Consider the following 19,037-nt stretch of genomic DNA (forward strand, 5'->3'; position numbering starts at 1 on the left):
AACCTTGGAGAGCTTTTATTCCAGAGTCTAAGACAGATACTGACCGCAGCAGTCCTTTACGACGTCAGCCTTCCGAAGGCCTTGAGGAAGGCCATCTTCATCAGTTTACTCCGCCAGGTAAGAAGACCATGCTGTCGAGTCTGTTCCGTTGTCACCAGTTTTCTGTTTCACATCTAGCCCCTTAATGTTTTTTCTTCTCATTCAGGTGTGCAGAGTTCCAGAGCCTCCAGAAAAAGAAAACGAAATCGAAGCTTCAAACTGTTTCCTCATTCTAGGTAAGACTCAGCATCCAGTGGGCTTTTAATTAAAATGTCTCAGAGGGGTGATGACAACAAGGATGAAGTGTGAGCAAACTGCACATTCGTCACTTTCACACATACACACAAAACGTTCCTTTGACTCACGCTATTCTGTTTTTTCATACCCTACCTGTTCTGAGGAGTGCCGTTAGGTGGGGTGACCAATTATCCCGATCTGCCCAGGACTGAAGGATTTCCGGGAAATTAGAACTTTCAGTTTTAAAACCAGAAAAGTCCCAGACATATTTTGGATATAAACTTTTTACTGGATATGTGGTTGGCAATTACTTTTCCCATTTCATAGATTGCCTTTCCATTTTGTTAATGGTTTCCTTTTCTGAGCAGAAGCTTTTTGGTTTGATGGAATCCCACTTGTTTATTTTTGCTTATGTTATCTCTGCTTTTAGAATCAAATGCAAAAAATCATTGCCGAGACCAGTGTCAAGAAGCTTAGTCTCTATATTTTCTTCTAGAAGTTTTACAGTTTCAGGTCTTATGTTCAAGTTTTAAATTTATTTTGATTTAATTTGTGTGCATTTGTATTTTTTGAGGTAACAATCAGATTTCTTTCTTTTCCCAGCACCATTCACTGAAGAGACTAATCTTTCTGCATTGTAGATATTCCCGGGTCTTTTGTTGAAAATTAATTGACCATATATGCTTGGGTTTATTTCCAAGCAAACCAGTGTGAGTTGGTAACCCTAAGGCTAGGAAATACATTTTTTTCTTGGTATTTGTGATTATTAGAAACTCTATCAAACTAATGTTACCCTTTTTTTCTTCCCTGTCACCTTTTGATGTTTATCCCTTATCATTTTCTCCAGCCTTCACTCTCTTTTTGCTGTCACATCACAATCCTGCCCATCACTATGTTAGAATCTACAGCCTGACACAAGTTGCAGAGGAAACACCAAGGTCCCGGGGTCAGGATACAAAACTAGGTTCTAATATAGTTTCTCAGGGCAAGGGCCGAGGACACCCTATACCTCCCACACCTGCACCCTCTCCAAAATGTGTCATCTCCACTACCTCACTGCATACCTTTCTAGCATGGTCTGCTGCTGCTGCTGCTGCTAAGTCGCTTCAGTCGTGTCCGACTCTGTGCGACCCCACAGACGGCAGCCCACCAGGCTCCGCCGTCCCTGGATTCTCCAGGCAAGAACACTGGAGTGGGTTGCCATTGCCTTCTCCATTGTGTGAAAGTGAAAAGTGAAAGTGAAGTCGCTCAGTCGTGTCCGACTCGTAGCGACCCCATGGACTGCAGCCTACCAGGCTCCTCCATCCATGGGATTTTCTAGGCAAGAGTACTGGAGTGGCTTGCCATTGCCTTCGCCGTCTAGCATGGTCTAGTTCTCTCCTAATCAGCCCCTCTGTTTTTGTACTTTCCATTTCTCTATGTGCCAGCCTAATTAACTACTTTGCTTTATCATTTCTAGCCCAAACCCGTCCACTCTATCCAGACCTTTCTTCAGTTTTCCCTGCTTCCTCCCTACCCCCACCAGCTGCACAGCTGGTGAAGCATGGCTTTGATCTCTGCCTCCATGTTCACAAGGCTTCCTTCTGTGTCTCTGTCTGTGTCTTCTATCCATCTCTTATAAAGACGCCAGCTATATTGAATTAATACAACTTCATCTTAACTTGTTTTCTCTACAAAGAACCTAATTTCCAAATAAGGTTACATTCACAGGTATGAACAGAAGTGGGCCTAGCTCTCTTAGGGACCAAACTGTTAAATTCTGTATACTAAAGAAGTATGGGCCTAATAAAATCTGATTACCAACCAAAGGGTGACTTTGACAATTCTCATAGAATGATCGTCTTCCCATTCACAAGAATTTTACCTAAGGTGAAAATGAGTTCTTTTGACTCCAGTATTTCTTAAACCCACAGCCCATTCAAACCCTGCAGATCTGATGGATTTTTTTGATGAACAAATGAGAAATAATAATGAAGCCATTCGAATGGGAATCTTGACTTTGTTAAGATCGGCTATCAATGCTGAGGGTAAGAATAGGGATGACACCAGAGTTGTTTCTTTTGTATTAAGAAGCAGATTGAAATCTGTGCATCGTCTCTGATTCAATACTGTGTCTTTGGGAAGTTTACAGAACATCATATTCAAGTAAAGCTAGGTTTTCTTAGTTGTCTATAATCAATCTACTACTTTTTTTTTTTTAATAATAGCACCCATCTTAGGATAATATGTGATTTTTTTTATTTTTTTATTTTATTTTTAAGCTTTACATAATTGTATTAGTTTTGCCAAATATCAAAATGAATCCGCCACAGGTATACATGTGTTCCCCATCCTGAACCCTGCTCCCTCCTCCCTCCCCATACCATCCCTCTGGGTCGTCCCAGAGCACCAGCCCCAAGCATCCAGTATCGTGCATCGAACCTGGACTGGCAACTCGTTTCAATAGGCATTTCCAGTTACCTCTGTTCTTTCATGACATTTATGGATGCAGTCAGTAAAGGAATAGAATATTTGAGAATTGAATCTGGAATTGAAAGGAGGTATTGGTTAAGTGGCCCAATAAACTGAGGGTGGGTGTAAGAATGCACAGTGTTCTAAAAATTTGTACTTTTAGAAAAGAGAATTTAATAAATTTTCATTTTTTCATTAATTCCAAAAACTGTTTATTTTTGCAATTTCAGAATGCATCTTATAATTGATAGCATCTTTAATTATCATTAGCCACTATAGTTTTTCACTCTTGGTGCAATATAAACTAATGATGCCTCATAAAATTGATACCTTAGGTTCAATAAAATATGATCTTTCATTTTTGTACAACAAAATAATAGTTTATTTTAAAAAATTCAGTTTGCCCTGTGGTTTACTGAAGAATTGGCAGAAGAAACCTGAGGTGGTCTCCAAAATTTAAGGCTAATCCATTAAGTGTGATGTATTCACTGCACTTAAGAATCTTAAACAAGGTTAAACAAAGTGTAACAGAGAACCAAAAAAGCAGTCAACATCTATAAAGAGTTGAAAAAGGAGAAGGTAGGAAGGAAGGGAACAACATAAAATGTTAAGGACAAGAGACTTTGAAATTATGTGCCATAACTCTAATCGGTTTCAACAATTCCAGAACGTACTGTACCCCTACTGAAGCAGGCCTCTCAATTTCTCTCTGTGTCTTTCAGAGCCTGAGCTGAGGGATCATATCACTTCAATTGAAAAAGCAGTCAAAGTCGTCATGGGTGACCTCAGTATTAAAGTAAGAGAATTAATGGGGACTTTTATTTGGATAATGATAGCTTTAGGAGTAAATGAAATGGTTTTGACTCTTTAAGGATGTGCTTATGAGACTGATTTATAAAGAGCTCAGTGAGCAATTCTACTTTTAAAAGAACTCCATCTTTCCCTAATAAGATAAACTCTATCAAAGTAAAGTTCTGAAGCACATTCAGTTCAAGGGCTTCTTAGTAGGAAAAGAAAAAAAAAAAAAATTTTGGCCTAGAGCATGATTCTGCTATGCTAGTTAAATAGTTTACAAATTAATTGTTAATTATAAAGATGATACTTCTCCTTCCAAAAATAATAACCCTGAACCCTATTTTGAGCAGAGATATCCTATTTTCCAGTCAGGGAGCATCTATAGAAAGTCTTACATGCACAATAGATTTCTCAGTATCTCATGATTATCTGATTAAAGTATTCCATGTTGGAAAAGACATAGAACTTTTATGGGAGAAATTTTTAAAATTAGCAATTATAGTATTATTTTGTATGAAAATCATATTTTATTTGGATCAAAGCCCTAAGCAGAAGCCAATGAAGAGGAGAAAATTCCCCCAAGAGGGTTTGGTCCCCAATAACTATGGTTAAGATAATCAAAACTATGCAATAAATAATAATGGAGTGATTATATATAAAAACCTGACCCAGTAATTGAGCAAGCCAATTGAAGCATTGCTAGGATTTAGGGTAGAATAAAAGGGGACAGAAATGTCCAGGAAAGCGCTCACTCCTTGGGCAAATATAGAGAGAAGGTTTACCTCTTTCTCCTCAGTTAGGGAGATTACAGAGTCCGTGTGTGCAACTTTGTGACCCTGCTTCCCTGTGAAAAATTGTTTTCTTCCTACCCTCCATTAAAAGACCCATTCACTAAGGAATTAGATCTGAGGTTTCTATCCTCCAGGGAAACAATCCCATAAATGAATTGAAGCCAAATTATTAAAAAGTTTGTGACACAGGTTCATAACCATTTATTCAAATCCATAGAGCAAGACATATTTCAGAATTTACAATTTTTCAAATTTGAAAAAAGCATTACCATGATAGTAGTCCACAATCAAACCTATTAAGATTTATTCAAGAAAATGTATGCATATTCACACTACATAGAATGGGTAGAGATGTTGGATGACATCACCAACTCAATGGACATGAGTTTGAGCAAGCTCCAGGAGATGGTGAAGGACAGGGAAGCCTGGCATGCTAGAGTCCTTAGGCTCACAAAGAGTCGGACATGACTGAGCGACTGAATAACAACAAATAGCTTTAAAACAGTTCAGTTTGAGTTTCTCCACCAAGTTGGAACCAAATTTAAGAAACAAAATTCCAGTTTTCAGTGTCATTTAGAGTTTGAGTTTGTGGATAAGGAATTGTGGAACTTTATTTCAATGTGCCATCTTTCACTGAGGATTTTTTAAGTGAGGCAGTGTTTTAGACTTTTCATAGGCTAAAACAGAAAAGGAAAAGGCTTTATTTGGGGTGGGGGTGGGGCTCCAAAATCACTGCAGATGGTGATTGCAGCCATGAAATTAAAAGATGCTTGCTCCTTGGAAGAAAAGCTATGACCAACCTAGACAGCATATTAAAAAGAAGAGACATTACTTTGCTGACAAAGGTCCATCTAGTCAAAGCTATGGTTTTTCCAGCAGTCATGTATGAAAGTTGAACTATAAAGAAGTCCGAGCGTCAAAGAACTGATGCTTTTCAACTGTGGTGTTGGAGAAGACTTTTGAGAGTGACTTGGACTGCAAGATCAAACCCATCAATCCTAGAGGAAATCAATCCTGAATATTTATTGGAAGAACTGATGTTGAAGCTGAAACTCCAGTACTTTGCCCACTTGATGTGAAGAACTGACTCCTTGGAAAAGACTGTGATGCTGGGAAAGATTGAAGGCCGGAGGAGAAGGGGATGACAGAGAATGAGATGGTTGGATGACATCCCCGACTCAGTGGTCATGAGTTTGAGTAAGCTCTGGGAGTTGGTGATAGACAGGGAAGCCTGGCGTGCTGCAGTCCATGGAGTTGCAAAGAGTCAGACACAACTGAGTGACTGAACTGAACTGAACTGAGTGTTTTAGCCAGGATATGTTGTGGGAGCTAGAAAAAAAGAGTTTGGTTAAAGAGAGCTTTTCTAGTGACATTTAAATCATAACCTTATAGATTACTTCCTGCTCCAACAGGGCGTAATTGTTGTTGTTGTTTAGTTCGTCAGTCATGTCCAACTCTTTTGCAACCCCAGGAACTGTAGCCCACCAGGTTCTTCCATCTATGGGATTTCCCAGTCAAGAATACTGGAATGGGTTGCCACTTCCTTCTCCAGGGGATCTTCCTGACCCAAGGATCAAACCTGGGGTCTGCTGGTTGGCAAGCAGATTCTTTACCATTGAGCCACCTGGGAAGCCCCATCTATTACAGTAATATCATTCAATTTATAGGGTTTTTTTTTTTTTTAAGATTCCCACTGAACGATCCATAAAGGTTACAGAATAGGAGTATCTAAATTTCCATTCTGCCCAAAGAAATTAAATATTGTGAATGCATTTTCCCTACTCTAGGTGAGGAACTCCACCCTCCTCCTCATCCAAACCATGTGTGAAAAATGCTACATTGAAGCCCGGGAAGGCTGGCCACTGATTGACTACATCTTCACCCAGTTTTCAATGTCCAACAAGAATCTGGTACGAAGAGGGCACCATCTTGAGTGCTGCTCTGCAACAAGTACAGTTGACTCAACGGGACTTTTTAAAAATACCTGCAGTTCAATTTAGTAACTGACATCATATTTAAGCTTTATCACTTTTATTAATAAGTTTTTCAGCATCTAGTGTTCTCAGTTCCCTTCCACTGCTACCATTTCTAACTTATCACAAATGCAAGGTAGGTTAACTCACAGTTTTCCCTAGAGAGGAGGCAACCTGGCCTCCAAGGCTGGGGGCTGGTTTGGAGAGAGGCAGAGAAAGTGAATTGTCTCTAGAAAACAGGAAACATCCACACTTGTTACACTGGTTCCTTTGGATGAAGAGCCTGAAAAACACATGTCTAAGACCTCAGTGATCTTACAACCTGCAAGTGAAATTGCAGTCCACTCCATAGGAAGTAGTGGAAATTTTTGTCCCAGAGAAAAATGGGGAAAGGCCTGAGTGAGAAAGGGGGTAGCTGAAGTTCACAATGTTTGTTTTTCTATGAAAAAAGCCAGAGGCATTTTTGTCTCCCCATTCTTCCAAAGAGCAGTTAAAAGCAGGGGTTAGATACTGGAGATCAAGGTCACTGGGTTCCTCAAGCCCTTTAAGCTGAGTGACTTTATCCTCCACCCCAGAGACTAAGAACACACCCAAGGTCAGAGGAGACCAACAACAGGGATTATTAACAAGCCACCTGCTTCATCTTTCTTAAAGGAGAAACCAATAAAACCTAACTCCCAGGAGACTGAAAAGGGAGAGACATCTATCCGAGAAATAAGCCTGGAGGTCTTAAAAACCCTGGACCCATTGGTCATTGGAATGCCTCAGGTAAGGAGTCTTCTGTCACCCCCTCATAGTTCCTTTGATCACCTTTCTAAAGCTCTGTCCATTTAGGAGTAAAGAAGTTGGTACTCCATCTGTCATAAGCTTTTTGACGCTCTGGCCAGAGAAATTATGTGAGAATATTCAAGGCCAGCATATAATGGTTTCTCAAAAACAGGTGTTAAATTAGCTACATACTCTTTTATATCTGGAGGCAAATGGCAGTTTATAAGCATCTTAATATATTGTTTCTCTTCTTCCCAAGTAGTAATGCAGTGAATGCTAAACTTACCCCCACTTACCTGGGAAGGTGTTAAAAGCACACATTCTCAGACCTCACTTGAGGTCTAATAACCTGAACCTCAGGAACTTTGGGATCTGCATTTTGCTTAAGAAAAACAACCTGGGAAAGGATTTAATGGCCAGAAATACATGGCACAGCCAGAAGACAATCTACAGACCAATTTAAGTGAATCGGAGGCTTTATCTAGGATGGTATTTTAAGGTGTGATTGTAGATTACCTGCAATATTTATTTAAAATGCAGATTTCCAGGTCACATGCCAGACCTAAATGAGTCAGCATATCTGGGCATGGGGCCCATGAATCAGCATGCAAATAAGTTCCAACATTTCTGATGCATATTAAAGTCTGGGGAATTTCTGATCTAGTAGTAAATGATGAAAAAGTAGTCTAGAGCCAGAATCATAAAGGATCTGAAATGCTAAATTCCTACCTTGTCCTTGATGAGCCACTGGAAATTTTAAGCAAGGGCCAAACATTTGAACTGTGGTGTTGGAGAAGACTCTTGAGAGTCCCCTGGACTGCAAGGAGATCCAACCAGTCCATTCTGAAGGAGATCAGCCCTGGGATTTCTTTGGAAGGAATGATGCTAAAGCTGAAACTCCAGTACTTTGGCCACCTCATGCGAAGAGTTGACTCATTGGAAAAGACTCTGATGCTGGGAGGGATTAGGGGCAAGAGGAGAAGGGGACAACAGAGGATGAGATGGCTGGATGGCATTACTGACTCGATGGATGTGAGTCTGAGTGAACTCCAGGAGTTGGTGATGGACAGGGAGGCCTGGCGTGCTGCGATTCAAGGGGTTGCAAGGAGTCGGACACGACTGAGCGACTGAACTGAACTGAAACATTTGATAACTATAGGGAGGCGGTGAATTGACATGAGTAGTCTAAGCACAGAGACTATATATAAGTTGAGATGAGATTCATAGGACTAGATATGGATCATAAAAGTAGGAAGGGAAATACGCAAGGGCATGAAAAATCTTATAATGAAAAATAGGCCTAGGCTTGGTGATTCAATGGGGTTTCCCAGGCGGCACTAGTGGTAAAGAACCCACCTGCCAATCCAAGAGATATAAGAGACTTGAATTCTATCCCTGGGTCAGGAAGGTCCCTTGGAGGAAGGCATGGCAACCCACTCCAGTATTCTTGCCAGGAGAATCCTATGGACAGAGGAGCCTGGCAGGCTACAGTCCATGGGGTCAAAAACAGTCAGACATGACTGAAGCAACTCAGCATGTTGGTGATTGAATACAGATGGCAAGACAAAAGGCAGAGTCCAAGTTGATACCTAGGTTTCCATTAGGACATGAGCCATATTCAAGATTTCCAAGGGATGTGAAACACACAGACTACAGAAGTTAGCACCTGGGGCATTTGCTATCCATTCGCTATCCATTCGCAGTCCATTCGCAGTCCATTCGCTATCCATTCCCAATCAGTCTCACTTTGGAGAGTTCCACTCCAGTCTTGGACTTTGGAGAAATATATGGGGCATTTTTGGTTGTCATATTGACAAGGGGCTTACTGGCACTTGGTGAGCGGAGCCTGGCGCTTCCTGCAATGACCCACAGTGAAGACTTGTCCTGTCCCAGATTCCAGCAGCAACCCCATGGAGAAACACTCATGGCCAGTAGCGCCTGAAAATGAATGTGCTCAGCAGAGACGGATTTCATGATTCATTTTGATTTGACCCAAAGAGCAAAATAATAACAAGCGAGAGGAAGTTTTCTAAACTAGAGGGAAACACGCAGTGAGGACCAGGGAGGAACAATGGAAAAGAACAAGCAGCACTTGCGTCTTGCCTTTGTTTTCCACAGGTGCTATGGCCCAGAATCCTGACTTTCGTGGTACCTGCGGAATATACGGGAACGCTGAAATACCTGTTTAATATCATCAGGATTCTGTTTATGGCAGAGGAAAGAAAGAAGAATAATGCCAAAGAGTCAACAGCACTTGTCATCTCTACAGGAGCTGGTTTGTACATTCTAAAACAAAGCAAAACATTTCTCTTATGAGAGACTCATTTCCTGAAGGGCTACCAGGCTTTGCTCGTACACCCAACCCCAGTCTGAATTTTTCTAGTCCCCATAACAGTAATGAAAATTGCTTTCTCTTTCTAGTGAAACTTCCTTCACCACAACAGCTACTAGCCAGACTTCTGGTGAGTGAGTTATGAAAAACCAAGGCGGGATCAATGTAAACCAATGCAGATATTTCCAGTTCCAAATAAATGATAGTAAAAGCAACAAAGATACTCCAAACCAAAAGAAACACTAAAACGGCATAATAAATGTTCTGCTATATTAATGACAGTCATGAAAATTTATTCCTGGCAAGATCATCTAACTCTGAAATGTTTCTTAAAACTTCATTTATGATTTTTTAATAAGTGTAAACTGAATCTGATCCATAAGAACAATTCAAGCAAATTGCATATCTGTTGTTTAGATTTCTCTCTCTCTCCTTTTGGCCATGTATGTGTCATTTACTCCAGTTGTATCTCCACGTGCCCTTATTTAATTCACAGATAGATCTGTTAGTACATTTCATTTATTTTCAGTTGATGCCTTCCATATACTTTTTCACTTTATCTGTAGAAAAAAATTGGACAGATGGATGTCTAAGTATTAGCTTTGCTCTAGAATAAGTAAGAAGAGTCTGTGATGGTCTGTTAAAAGATTAACTAATGAAGGATTCTAGGGAATCCAGAACAATGACTAAAAGGAAAATGTTGGTGAGCCCTTTAAATACCCCTGAGTTGATCAGTAATTTTTCTTCCATCCTCCAGGTAATATCTATTCTCGCTAGTGTGGGGAAATTGCGTGGGGCTGGTGCTATAGGACTTTTGAAGATATTGCCTGAGATAATTCACCCAAATTTAGTAGAGCTGTGGAAAACACGCATACCTGAACTCCTACAGCCCTTGGAAGGTACAAGTGCATGGGATCAGGTCTTATTCAAGGAGGCAAGAGCACGAAGAACAAGGCACCCCTTCTGTGTCTTAAGCCATGAGTGTTCATGCTAGACAATAAGGACATTGAACCTGATACGCAAGGTGGACAGCTCTGTTTTTCTTAGACTCCTCAGGTTCCATTTCTCTACCAAATACTTATACTGTAAGAAGGCCAGGTGGGTTACATACTTAGCAAGAACTTTTACTTGTGATCTGGCCTTTTTCTTGTATTTAGAGAAGTCTTCTTTTGGTAGTATTCTAAAATGTTACTATTCATCTATGCTAGAATATTAAAATACTATCATTCAGTAAGTACTGTTGAAATTGGCAAAAAGCCTGGATTTTTACCATGAACTAGCAATTTAAGATTGCTAACATAGTAATTTTAATCTGAAATAACCATCCTGTGTAGGGAGAAAACTGAAAATGGAACACTAGCATCCAGTGGGAACCTGGCAAGGGAGAAGTACATCTTGAATTTTTTTTTTTTTTTTGCCCTTATTGCATCCATTTCTGTTTCTAGGAAAGAACAGTAGTATCGTGCTGTGGGAGACCATGCTGCTTCAGGTAAAGATGGCTCCCAGACCAACTGTTGATGATGGGGTGATGAAACCACCTAAAATTACTCACCTTGACCAGAAAGAATTAAATTCCCAAGGGCAGGAAACAGCATTTCTTTTCTTGAGAAAATTGTTAGACTATTAGATGTGATCGTGTCAACATTGTACTCTTTAAATTACCATAATTTGAACAACTATCTTTAGTCTTCAATTTGGTTCAGAATCTAGGACAGTTTTGAAGATTTCACATACTAATATTTTTCTCCCTCTTTCTTAAATCTTCTCTAATTTTCAAGTTTTCTCCTCTCCTTCCAATTGCATTCTTTCATCATTCATATAGAGAAGCAGAAATTAACATAATTTCCACTTCTTTGCTCCTAAATACAACTCCATTTCCTCCTATATCTGCTTCTCATTATCTTTTTCTTGATGTCTAAACACCAAAAGACCACATTGCACCCCTTCTCCAGAAAAGAATCTTACTCTCATCCATAACTTTTTGGGCTTTGACAGCCAACAGTGCCATAATGTCAAATCCCCAAAACTGTAAGATAGGACTTGCAGATAGGACTTGGACATTAGCATTACAAACAGCACATTGGTTTTAGGAGTCCACAGAAGATCAAGGAGCCCACAGCCAGGAAGCTTTTAATCCAACAGAGTTTCAGTGCATAAACTACCTATATAGAAATTAACTATGGCTTCCTTATTTTTTTATTGAATGTATTGATTTACTGCTGTACAGCAAAGTTATTCTGTTATACATACCTATATATATACATATACATTCTTTATCAATATTCTTTTCCATTATGGTTAATCATAGGATATTGAATATAGTTCTCTGTGCTACAGTAGGACCTTGTTGTTTATCCATTCTATATATAAAAACTTACATTTGCTAATCCCAACCTCCCACTCCATCCTTTCCCTCTCCCCGTCCCCCTTGGCAACCACTGGTCTGGTCTCCATGTCCAGGAGACTGTTTCTATTTCATAAATAGGTTCACTTGTGTCATAGTTTAGATTTCACATATAAGTGATACCATATGATATTTGTCTTTTTCTGATTTACTTAGTATGATAATCTCTACTTGCATCCATCTTGCTGTAAATGGCATTATTTTGTTCTTTTTTATGGCTGAGTAGTATTTCATTGTATATATGTCCCACGTCTTCACTATCCATTCATGTATTTATGGACACTTAGATTGTGTCTGTGTCTTGGCTATTGTGAATAGTGCTGCTATGAACATAGAGCTGCATGTATCTTTTGGCATTATAGTTTTGTTCAGGAGCAGGCTTGCTATATCATATAGCAATTCTATTTTTTATTTTCTGAGGACCCTCCATACTGTTTTCCACAGGGGCCATACCAACTTACATTCTCATCAAGAATGTAAGACGTTTCCCTTTACTCCACACCCTCCCTAGCATTTGTTATTTGTAGACTTTTTAAAGATGACCATTCTAATCATACTAATCTAATGAGGTAGTACCTCATTGTAGTTTGTTTTCATTTGGGGGCAGTTTTGAGGGGGTGTATTTATTACTATGTATTACAGAAGAGGTGTATTTTTAAAAGTAAGCTAAGGGTATTTATAATTATTTTTAAATTTATATTTTAAAAAGTACCTGTCAAATAACTTTTTAGGATTTTGATTATAAAATTTGCTAGATTTTTTTAGTATTTTGGTTTTATTGGAGTAAAGCTGATTGACAATATTGTCTTTGTTTCAGGCATACAGCAAAATGACTCAATTATACATATATATATATTCATTCATTTTTAGATTATTTTTTCATATAAGTTATCACAGAATATTGGGAAGAGTTCCCTGTGTTATACTGTAGGTCCTTGTTATGCTAAGTCGCTTCAGTAGTGTCCAACTCTTTGTGACCCTATGGACTATAGCCTGCCAGGCTTTTCTGTCCATGGGATTTTTTAGGCAAGAATACTGGAGTGGGTTGCCATGCCCTCCTCCAGGGGGTCTTCCCAGCCCAGGAATCAAACCCACATATCTTACATCTCCTGCATTGGTGAGCGGGTCCTTTACCATTAGCACTACTAGGAAGCCCCCGTGTTGGCTATCTATCTTATATAGTAGACATGTTTGTGTTCATCCCAAGCTCCTGATTTATCCCTCCCCTTCCCATGTTTCCCTTTGGTAACCATAAGTTTGTTTTTGATATCTATGTTTATTTCTGTTTTATAAATAAATTCATTTGCATCTTTTTTAAAAAAAGTATATCTTACATGAGTGATATCATATGATATTTATCTTTCTCTGACTTACTTAGTATGATAATCTCTAGATCCATCATGTTGCTACAAATGGCATTATTTCATTCCTTTTTATGGCTGTGTAATATTCCACAGTATATATGTACCATAGCTTTTTTATCCATTTCTCTGTTTATGGACATTTAGAGTTGATTTGTGTTCCTCTAATAATTAGCAATGCTGAGCATCTTTTCATGTGAACTTTAATTTCTATAAAATGTCATATTTCAGTGATTGCTCCACAGCACCTCTACCCCTAAAACCCCACTTCTAGAATCAGAATCTCCAAGAGGGGGTACCTGACAGCTTACAGGTCTTGATGACGCTCACAAATGAGTCTTATCCAATATGAGGTTTGAAAGCAACAGCTCTATTCTTCCTGTTCCTTAAGTCTAGAATCTATCTTCCTCCTATATTCATGCTTCTTCTATCTCTCCCTCCCTCCCTCTATCAAAATTTCTACCTTGTTTCCCCACTTACCATTTTAAAATAACTGTTCTTATTAGGAAGGAAAGTTCTTGAAGCCTTGAGAACATTACTTTCCATTCCTCCAATCTTGAGTATACTTCTTGGCTTCTTTTCCAAAACTGTCTACATTTGCTTTCTTCCCTTATAATGCCAAGGTTGTACAATTTTTACTTTTCAAAAGATCCACTGAATGAATTCTTATTAAGAAAACACATTCACAAACTTTTTCAATGGTTTTGACACTGTGTTCTTTCTAAGATTAAGATAGAGAAAACGTAGGATAAATCATAGATTTTAGAAATTGCAATGGATTTTGTCCTCCAAAAAGACAAAAACACCTCTTCTTATGTGGTTCAATGAAGAAAGACATGGGTTCAGATGACTGATTGTGGCCCTGGCTCAAAATAATTGGTGAAATGAGGAATATTTCATTACTCCAGTTGAAGTTGGCAACTTGTGCATGTATATCTAATTGGTTCTTCAAGGCCTTTAATTCACTATTCCAAAAATGTCCCTTTTTCTTAGTATATAATAAAACAAACTAACTTTGACAAATGGAGTTTTTCCAAATCTACTGAAACCTTGAAAAATGTTAACTTCAATTTAAGTTTCAGATTGGATGAGTTTCTATTGTAAGTCTTTTGGCAATTTTTATTTAAAAGGAAAACAGAAGGCACTTACATGGAGTTAATTTCCACTTCCTGTGGATCTGATTCTTACTGGAAATTCAGAACAATACAGAGTATGTCTTCTAAAATAAGAAGAAAAGTTTCAAAGTAATCAAGTTTTTATGGGAAAAGGAATAATCCCATATAGTTTACATTTTATACTTCTAGAATATATTGTAACAGAAAAATAGCAAGAAAACACATTAAACAGTCACATTCATATCTGATTTTCTCCTCCTACAACAGTTGCTCAAAGAATCGTTATGGAAGATCAGTGATGTAGCCTGGACCATTCAACTGAGTCGGGATTTCAACCAGCAAATGGACAGTTACAGCAACACCTCTGTTGAGAAGGTTGGTTTTTCAGCTCAGAGACCGTACCTTCTAATTTATGACCAAAAATTGTGGTGCAAGTTCCAGCTTGTCTGCACTGCAATGCAAAGAAGGAAGAAGTGGTTAGAAAAACCCTCCCTTCTGTTTACCTTTATTTGACCCAAAGTTACAGGGCCACAGCCTATCTACAAGGAAAACTGCTGAGTATAGTGCCTTTAAGATAAATACTTGCCTGACCAAAATTTGGAGGTTCTGTTCTAGAGAAGAAAAAAAAAAAGAAATTACTGGAGAACAAATAGCAGCCTCTTAACCATAGCACTGGTTTAATGCCAGTTTATGTCTTGGTTTCCATTCTACTGGGCCACTCTTGTGAGGCTGGCTGCAGGAAATAATCTCTTTTTTTTTTTTAATTGAAAAACAAAACAAAACAAAACCAAACACTCAAATTTACATATTTACAAATTTTCATTCCTCTCTCTACACATGACCTCTACCAAACCCTCCACACTGTAACCGTCCATTCCAAATGGAGTTTGAATTCAGCTTCCACTACTTAACTACTAATGCAGCTTTTGGTAAAATTTTTAACCTTTTCAGAGCCTCAGTATGCTCACCAATAAGATGGAAATTTTTATCTCTCTCTGAGGATTGTATTGTTATAAGGGTTCGATGAGATAAAGTATATAAAGACCCTAGTGAAGTGTCTGGCACGTGGCATGTGTTCAATAAAAAGTAGATTGTGGTTATCACTGTGGTTATATCATTCTGAAATTTATTCCCCCCTGGAAAGACATTTCCTCAGTCATTAAGTGTTCCCCGTATTCAGTGCTTCTTCCCACAGATCCTTTATTATCAACCTACAACTCTGTTACATCATTTTCAAACCCTAAATTTTTTCCTGGGAAAAACCATTTCCTAAATCATTGTGTTCCCAGGATTAAGTGTCTCTTTCCACAAGTTCTTTATTAGCAACCTGCAACTCTTCTATGTAATTTTCAAAATTCCCCTCATTGATTGACTCTTTAATTTGGTACAGAGTACTGATTCTCCAAATTGGCCTACCCAGCCTACAGACACACCCATCAGGAAGATTTGGTGAGCAATGCCTCATCTTATACATAAACCAGCCTTCTGCGTCTTATGTAATAACATTCATCCAATGGCTCCCAAACCCACAAGATTAGTTCAAGATAATGGTGGTGTGAGTAGACAAAACAATTCAAACAACAAGCTGCCTCAGTGGCTCTCAACTGTTATGCCTAACACCAGAAAACTAGGAGTGTACCAAGTAGCTTTAAAAGCATGACAAGCTATCCTTAGTGGCTTAAAATAACGGGCATCTAAAAAGCTTTGGATTTTGCAGGTTGACAATTTGGGTTGGACTCAACTGGGAAATCTTCTGATCTCAACTAGCCTCACTGGCATGTACTGGGGATTGGCTGGTCTGGGATGATCTTGTCTAGGACAACTTGTTTCTGCTCCTTGCAGTCCCTCATCCTGCAGCAGGCTATCAGGGGCTTGCTATCATGGTGGTGGCAATGATGTGTGCAAGATCCTTGAGGTCTAAGCTCAAGGGGGGCATACTATCACTTCTACCACATTCCAGTGACAAAAGCAAGTTGCAAGGCAAGCCCAGATCCAAAGAATGGAGAAATAGACTTGTCTTGATAGGAATCGCAAACTTCCATAGCAGGAAACATGGGCAGAAGTGAGATAGAAAGATTATGGCTATTTTACAATCAACCACAATTTCCCCCCAATTCGGGCTTTCTGATTTCTGGGATTCCTAACCAAGTCCCCAGGTGTGAATGCACTATTCATTGAATCTGACAAAATTCAGCAGATAAGCAAAAGGTCAGCAGTACTGGGAGGCACTGAAGCTATATTATAATATAATATATTTTCCTCCTTCCTCAAATCAATATTCCTGCAGCACAAGATTTTCCCAACTCTTTCCTGCCCTTCTCCCAAGATGAAGCTAAATAGACTCTAGCAGCTTTGGCCCTACTTAGGGGATCTCTTGCCTAGACAACTGAGAATGGAGTGGATGCTCCTCATCAGAGTCTTACTCTGATCAAGTCTACTCTTACTCTGTTTTATAGCCTTATGGCCCCCTCCCATCCCAAATCAGATTAAACTGTACAATTTCTCCTGAATGTACTAATTTGTCTTTATCTGTTATGCCTAGATTTTCCATTCCTCCTGTGCCATAGATCCTTTCTTATCACTAATGACCACGCAAGAGCTACAGTCCTTTGAGCTCTGCAGAGTTTTTGGAGTGGACTTCCAACTGGCCACTTTTCTCTCCTTTCTGTAACAAGATGGACATTCTAAATTAAAAGATGCCAGTCTGGTATTAAATTGCTTTGTATACCTGCATGTTCATACACCTATTTACAGCCAGGCATGTGCTGTGATTTTCAAACACAAGCTATTTCAGGGCTGTCCCTTGCCCCTAGTCAATAACTCTACATGGCCTCCAATGAAAGATGACAGGAAGCAGTGCCTGTTCTACTTGCCTTTTCTCCATCCCGACACTACAGAAGTGCCCAGCGTATGGCTGGCATAATGGATCCAACACTCTCACCGCCTCTGGAGGGGGTGGAAGCCACAGAATGATTCCTGACATGCTCTGTCATCAGCGTTCCTCCACTGGGTGCTTTCCTTCCCCAATTTACTCAGTGTTCATTACCGAAGACACATGTGTACGTGAAAGTTCTTATGTGACTTTTCTGCTTCGTTCCTAACACCAGTCTGGCAGCACTTCCAGAGAGAGATAATGGTAGAGAAGCCAAGGTATTACTTTCAAAACTACTATTAAATCTCTTAAACTATAAACCAAGTCAATATACTGTGAAGTTTGAAAATATCAGATGACATTGTCTTCAAAATAACCCTATTTTCCTTGAGCATGTTTATTCAATAAGAACTTATTAACACTTATTTGTACATAGATAATCAGTGAAAACCTCTGCTACCAAGAACTGAAATTCTGAGCATAGAGACAATAAGAAAATTAAAAATCACAGTAGGTAATAAAAGTTATTATTAGGATGGCAGGGCACACAGCATAGAGGAAGGCAGGAGAGCACAGGCAGAGGACAAAGCCTGTGGGCAGGAAACATTTTGAAGAAGAGACAATACGTGAAACTGCTTGATAAGCAAGCAGTCCTAAGTCAACTCAATGTCTTTTTTTTTTTTTTGAATAACTGTTTTTACTCTTTCTACTTTTTATCAGTCTTGCTTTCCAACTTTTAACATTCTGTTGCTTGTCCTTTGTTTTCCAGAAATTTCTTTGGAAAGCCTTGGGAACCACCTTAGCATCCTGCCAAGATGTGGACTTTGTCAGCTCACAGATTAAGGAATTTCTGGCTGCTTCCCACCACCTGGGGGACCAACGACAGGTGGGACCTCTTTCTCTCAATTTCCTCTCATGACAATGATAATGAATTCCCTCTGGAAAACCACTGGCAGTTCTTACATTAATATCTTACTTATCCAGAATTATCAACGCATACATTCAAAATAGTCCAACAGAATTTTTCAGAAAAATGAGGCTTCCCTATTTTTTATTATTATTAGAGTCTAACTGCTTTACAATATGTTATTTTCTGCTGTACTACACCATGAATCAACTATATGTATACATATATACCCTCCCTCTTGAGGCTCCCTCTCACCCACCGTTCTTCCCGGGCTGAGCTCCCTGTGTTTGTTTCACAGCAGCTTCCTACTAACTATGTATTTTACACATGGTAGTATATTCTTTACATCTGCGTTTTCTATTTCTGTTCTGCAAATAGGTTCCTCTGTACCATTTTTCTAGATTCCAAATATATGCAATATTTGTTTTTCTCTTTCTGACTTACTTTACTCTGTAAACAGACTCTAGGTCCATCCACGTCACTACAAATGACCCAATTTCATTGCTTTTTATGGCTGAGTAATATCCCATCATATAGATGTACCACATCTTCTTTATCCATTCATCTGTTGATGGACATTTAGGTTGAGGCTTCCCTATTTAAAAATCAGTGCTTCACATATGGACACCTTATCTTTGACAAAGGAGGCAAGAATATACAATGGATTAAAGACAATCTCTTTAACAAGTGGTGCTGGGAAATCTGGTCAACCCCTTGTAAAAGAATGAAACTAGAACACTTTCTAACACCATACACAAAAATAAACTCAAAATGGATTAAAGATCTAAACGTAAGACCAGAAACTATAAAACTCCTAGAGGAGAACATAGGCAAAACACTCTCTGACATACATCACAGCAGGATCCTCTATGACCCACCTCCCAGAATATTGGAAATAAAAACAAAAATAAACAAATGGGACCTAATTAACCTTAAAAGCTTCTGCACATCAAAGGAAACTATTAGCAAGGTGAAAAGACAGCCTTCAGAAT

General features: G+C 39.0%; 1 protein-coding gene across 1 annotated transcript in view; it reads left to right on the forward strand.

The window, feature by feature from the left end:
- Positions 1–19,037, forward strand: part of MROH2B (maestro heat like repeat family member 2B) — a 77,043-nt gene that overhangs the window by 14,571 nt on the left and 43,435 nt on the right. The window contains exons 8-19 of the mRNA XM_044932730.2: positions 25–117; positions 206–275; positions 2,190–2,303; positions 3,450–3,523; positions 6,101–6,223; positions 6,941–7,054; positions 9,173–9,329; positions 9,476–9,516; positions 10,144–10,285; positions 10,832–10,875; positions 14,534–14,641; positions 17,908–18,024. Coding sequence (XP_044788665.2) covers positions 25–117; positions 206–275; positions 2,190–2,303; positions 3,450–3,523; positions 6,101–6,223; positions 6,941–7,054; positions 9,173–9,329; positions 9,476–9,516; positions 10,144–10,285; positions 10,832–10,875; positions 14,534–14,641; positions 17,908–18,024 — 1,197 coding nt within the window. The remainder of the gene's footprint in view (positions 1–24; positions 118–205; positions 276–2,189; positions 2,304–3,449; positions 3,524–6,100; positions 6,224–6,940; positions 7,055–9,172; positions 9,330–9,475; positions 9,517–10,143; positions 10,286–10,831; positions 10,876–14,533; positions 14,642–17,907; positions 18,025–19,037) is intronic.

The sequence above is a fragment of the Bubalus bubalis genome, chromosome 19 (genome assembly GCF_019923935.1).
Source record: "Bubalus bubalis isolate 160015118507 breed Murrah chromosome 19, NDDB_SH_1, whole genome shotgun sequence".
In the NCBI taxonomy this organism is placed as follows: Eukaryota; Metazoa; Chordata; class Mammalia; order Artiodactyla; family Bovidae; genus Bubalus; species Bubalus bubalis.